Source organism: Rhyacophila brunnea, unplaced genomic scaffold, assembly GCF_057557595.1.
Source record: "Rhyacophila brunnea isolate RB1 unplaced genomic scaffold, BYU_Rbru_1.0 scaffold_13, whole genome shotgun sequence".
Classification (NCBI taxonomy): domain Eukaryota; kingdom Metazoa; phylum Arthropoda; class Insecta; order Trichoptera; family Rhyacophilidae; genus Rhyacophila; species Rhyacophila brunnea.
Genome location: NW_028232785.1, coordinates 27,968,478 through 27,974,103, shown reverse-complemented (window position 1 = coordinate 27,974,103; position 5,626 = coordinate 27,968,478). Strand labels below are relative to the sequence as shown.

At 35.2% G+C, this 5,626-nt stretch overlaps 1 protein-coding gene across 1 annotated transcript; it reads left to right on the top strand.

The window, feature by feature from the left end:
* The first annotated feature begins 1,766 nt into the window (after positions 1-1,766).
* Positions 1,767-5,222, top strand: LOC147077147 (uncharacterized). The gene is made up of 2 exons (XM_085941535.1): positions 1,767-2,497; positions 4,822-5,222. The coding sequence occupies exons 1-2, from the start codon at positions 1,811-1,813 to the stop codon at positions 5,017-5,019; spliced, it is 885 nt and encodes a 294-aa protein (XP_085797661.1). The 5' UTR covers positions 1,767-1,810; the 3' UTR covers positions 5,020-5,222.
* Positions 5,223-5,626: the final 404 nt, after the last annotated feature.

The following is a 5,626-nucleotide window of genomic DNA, read 5'->3' as shown; positions in this document are numbered from 1 at the left end:
TTTAATTTTTTACAGAGACAATTATGCCAGGCAGAATAAAAATAAATACATTGCTGCATAATATGCCATCGGGAATTCACAAAAAAATAAAACGATCTCTCATAAGTTTTTGGTCACCGGGCGAGCTAAATGAAGGCGATATTGTCCATTCTACAATTGAGCAGCAGAAGACTAGGGCTCCAAAAAGTAGGACCAATATTTGTGCCCAGCCAAATGGTTACCATTGTACAAACAAATAAGAAAACAGGACAACCATACATTGTTAAACCCATGGCGACAAATAATTTTCACAACATGAAAAAACTAGCAGATAAAATCGGTAAAAATTACAACACAGATGAAAATGGAGAAAAAGTTTTGTGGCAGAAGATTAAAGTTATATAAGTAGACAGAGACTAGCCATACATTATTTTTTTAAAACCAGTTATCATGAAGAATGTAGGGAATTGAATGTTCGTCAACGGCAAATAGGAAAACCGTTACCAATAGATGGTCTCAATTTATCCAAAGCATATCAAGAGCGGCCAAAAATAACGACAATTAAAAAGAAGGATTTGCTTTCTCTCTGCCCTGCTAAACATCGTGAATTTTATTATGATTTTTTTGCTTCTCTTCCAAGTGATGTTTAAAAATTAAAAATCCTACCTAAAATTTTTATTCTCCCATTAAATAAAATAATTAAGTATTTTTTTGTTGTTTTGAACTAATAATTTGTATTTTTCTTGTTTTTTTTCAATAAATCTTTAGAGATTGTACCATAACATAATATTTTGAAAACCTTCCTTTACAGTGCCCAACAAATTAGTCGAAATTATTAGAGTGATGGTAGGAAAATTTACATAGAAAGTATTGAGTTGATTCAAATTTTTCCATGAAATTTTCAAATATCCTAATAAAATACTGTCGTAACTCAAAAATATTCAAATATCTCCATTTGTATATGTTTTAGAGAAAAATGGTGAATACAGTTGAAAATAGATCATGTTTTTCCATAAAAATGAGTAATAACTTTAACATTCAGACTTTTCCTGTATTTACAAAGAATATTTGAAACTTCAAATGGCTCTCCTGCAAAATGTCAATTTATGGATTACTACAGTATTTTACTGGGGGTGCGAATTATATTTATGTCAATATTTTTGTTTATGGTAAAACGGCTATTAATAATTGTCACACCTAAAAGTATATTAGTCTATGGTCACACCTGTCACACAGTGTTGCCAACCGTACTATAATTATAGTATTTGTACTATAATTTTGGTCCGCGTACTATGTACGATATTAAACAAGTATAGTACGCCCAAAATACTATAATCTTCAATATCAGAAAAAAATATGTAAAAAGTACTAAAATTTCGATATTTCCGTTCGATAAATTGGTGAAAAGTACTATAATTTCGCAATATAAGATTTGTGGAACTTGGAAAAAAATTGCTCGAAAAACATAAAAAAATCACTTCACTTTGGTTAAAATGAAATTTTTTGAATTCTTCGTTAAGCATTTTTGGTCGGAAGAGGTACCTAAATAAAAAGGGGTCTCGGGGTTTCTCAAATTCTCCGTTATTTTTTTCTCAGAAACAAAAAACCTATACATTTTCAACATATGACAACGCGTACTATATTTTTTCCCCAAATACTATAATTTTGGAGGCTCTGTACTATAATTCCACTTTGAAAAGATGGCAACACTGCTGTCACATCGCGTGCTACTCCACGCGCTGAAAGAGTTCGTTCGTTCGAAACGGTTCGTTTTATTGTTTTATTACTCGTTCCTGTTGTGTGCTGCCATTAAGAATTGTAATAAAAAACTATGGCTCCGAGATCTAAAGCCGAGTTAATGCGTGAATCGCGTCAGCGTAAGCGAGACGCCGAATTACGCAGCAGCGAAGAGTTCAAGCAGTTTCTTCGCGAAACGCCATTCAGTTCACATACTACAGACATTGAAATGTTTCTAGCATTTATACGATTCCGTACTTCAAACAAGCCGAAGCCGATGAGTGCCGCTGAACGTGTTAAGAACTATCGTAAGAGAAAAAAAGAATCTACAAGCGGTCAGATTGTGCCATCTACGACGAAAACTGCTGCTCAGCGTAAACGTGGAAGGCGCAGACGACACTTAGATGACGATTCGAGACGCGAAGCCAACAAGCTACGAATGCGCAACGTTAGACTTAAGATAAAGCTGCAAATGGAGGAGTGGAAACGGAAAGCCGCCGAGGGTAAAATACGAGTCGATTCGATTTCAGAGCCGCCGCGAAAAGTCGTTGAATTCGATCGCCATTGCAACCAGAACCGTTTCAACGTTTCGTGCGCGATTTGCGATCTTATTTATATATTTACGAATCGGATACATAAAATGGAGACAAAACGCGAACCAGTCGAGGTTGCTTCGCACACTGAAATAATTCATTCGCCAAATGCATCAACAAAACATCCAAACTTTCACGGCACTCACATAAAGCAAGAGAATGTCGACGATACCAGCCGTGGTTTTGAGGTTAGTTTTTAAAATCTTCATCTTCAACTTCATCTTCTTGATGATACTTAAAAGAGTACGAAAACATCTTCTTGGCTACGCTTCCAGGCACTGTTGCGTACTAAATGGGAGGAGCTTGTTAGTTTATAATGGAGATGCGGTTAAAAATAGGCGGAGCATGTTAGTTCACAGTATTAACACGTAGCCAAGAAGATGTTTTCGTACAGGGGCCTTATGTTGTAACTTGCGAGTTGAAGTCGCCCGGTCGACATGACGTCATATGACATCATTGTGACGTACTACCGGAGTGATAATAAATAGCATTCGAGAAATTAACGCTACTCAAATACTGGCGTTATTCATTGTCCCCATACACAAATAGGTGTTTCAGCATAATAATATATATGGTGAGTCGTGTGCTTGGGCGGCTCGTATCGATGCGTGTATTGAGGTTACGTCACAATTACCTCATGTCGTCGGGTGACTTCATGTCACAAGTTATAACATAAGGCCCCAGTACTTTCTGAATTTCATTGTGTTGCGCATCACTATAATAATAATATTGTGAATGAGTTTTATTAACACACGAGTCAATCTTGCTGGTCTATTCTATAGACAAGGCCGCTAAAGTGATAAAGTGATAATATTTATTACATACGTTATGTATTGATGTATTATAATTGTTACAATAAGTAAGCCGTCTCATCAGTCAAATCTGTCTCTCTCTCGCTCTAAATTTTATCACAGCCAAGAGACGCACTGTTAAAATATAGCACTCATTGTAACAATACCAACCAACTTATTGTAATTGTTACAATACGTGTTAACAACTCTACTAACTATTGAATAGACCCGTTGATTGTGTTTCTATAATGTTTTTAGTAGACACGGTAGATTTGGTAGCCATAACAATAGGTTACTATTTTGTTATGGTGTTCAATTTGAATTGAAAAATGGTTTGTCATGACGTAATATAAAGTTCTATGAATAAATATAACATGATAAAACAGAACATGAAGAAATAGAACAGTGACAAAACAAAACAGCGATAAAAAATATAACATATAATATTGAAATTGTCGTATCTCTATATGTTGTATAGGTTTTTAATATTACACAGGTTTTCAATACGTCGTAAAAAATCAAATTAATAAAAAAAAACGACATTGCACATTTTTTCCTGTAGCGAGAGCTAACCGTGAGCGCACGTGATGTGACGGTAATATGTTCACCCCATATTCAGATCACGAGCCGACGAAGAGATTTAAAGAAATTTTACAATCTGCTCATACGCCTGGTACTGGTGAGGTCTTTAGAAATTTGCTTGTAATGTAATTTTTGATTTCACTAATATGTATATTATATATATAAATATATATAGGTAAGTATATTTAGTTTCATCTCGAAGAGACGAAGTTTCGCTACCTGAATGTGTGTGTTTTATTCATGGCCCCCACATCCTAAAGCGGGCCCCTAGGCTGTGTTTTTGCGGGCCACCTTACATATCGCTAAGGATAAAGGCAGTGTGACGCTCTATAGTAGCGTTTTCCAAAAATGTTGTACGCTGTAAAATTAATGTGTATATTTAGTGTCTTTTGTATATTTTATTACATCCATTTGTATTGTGTAGTTGTCGCGTATCGATAAGTATACAATTAAAAATTATATCATACAACCACATAAGTTTAAATAATAACCGTATCAGTGATATCCCTAGATAAAATCTTGTCACCAAGGACGTCGAATGACAACGGAAGTAAACTAGATATCGCGAACCCGATAAAATCAGTGAGCTGAATTTTCATTATTACTAAGTTTAGGTAGCTATTTCTATATATTCCAAATAATTTTCCTCGATTTGCTGCCCTTCGCGCTGCAGTAACGCTGCAGGCGACTTTTTTAAAAATATTTTAGCAAATTTGTGATGTGTGTTTTTCTCACTTATCTGGTCAACTCGCCATGCTGAGCCCCTTCTAAGCTTGGGCCCCCAAGCTAGAGCCCTGTGAGCCCACCCCCCCACCCCTTTGTGGGCGCCATGGTTTTTTTATTAAGTGAGTGAATCCAATACGAATCGAACTATCGCCTATCTCTTTTGCCTCCTGGTGGAATGTGGAGTGTTTACTAAACTTAACCTCGGTACCTATTGAAATCAGAACCTATCACGTTTTAGGATTTTCAGGCCGATCATTCCGATAACTAATGAAATTAAATCGCGATACCTGTGATATTGTCAGATTTTTCCTTTGGACTGAGAATGATTATTAGTTTTATCTTTCTTGCAAATGTTTTTCATTGTTACCAGTTTTGACTTTAATGTTTTCACTTATGTTTATTTTGATTTTCAGCATACCCAACCTGACATGGTCGAAATTCAGTCCGCTCTGCCGTCCAATGAAATTGAGATCCAGGAGCATGATATCAAAAAAGAAATTGTTCTGGCAACTACTGAAGTCTGGCATGTGTTAAATCGAGCTTTCTTATATAACAAGAGTTTTGTATGCAGCGAATGCTTAGCATTTTTCTCATCTGAAAAAATCTTATAAAACACAATATTGAACATCCAGTTTCTTCATATCGTCACTGTTCTGGCAGAAGACACTAATTCGAAAAAATTACATATTGAGTGAGTTATACCAAAATGTTCCTTATTTCAAACTTTACCGTCTAGAAACCTTCTTAATAAATAAACAGTCTTTATTTTAAAGTCATCCTTTTAACGATTACTTAATAAACTCACATGATAGACCATTTCAAACATTTTAACAACTTCAAAGTCAAATTACTCAAAACTAGTATTCTCCAGTTAGTGTGTTCCGCCAGAACAAAGACGATATTATGGTTACGATAAAAATAAATGTAAAGTCATCAAATCCGTTTTCAATGATAGCATTTATAAAATAGCAAACTTATGTCGTACAGGTAACTTTAAGACGGTACTTTAGTGAAACGGCAAATAATTTTCAACTATAGGTGCGACGAAATTTTTGACTCGCTGGCAATCGGAGAGCGAACGTCGAACTGTGAACACGTCAATTTGTTTCGTGATGGCGACGGCGGTATTAATTCTTAAATCGTGTAAAGATGACTAAAAAACGTTACCCATTTACTTGAAAAAGAAAACATTTCAATGAATATATTATGTTTATTGTT

Excerpts from the sequence above, each read along its gene's own strand:
- LOC147077147 (XM_085941535.1), top strand. The coding sequence starts at position 1,811 with ATGGCTCCGAGATCTAAAGCCGAGTTAATGCGTGAATCGCGTCAGCGT. Across the intron at positions 2,498-4,821 it reads ATACCAGCCGTGGTTTTGAG|CATACCCAACCTGACATGGT; the intron begins GTTAGTTTTTAA and ends TTTGATTTTCAG.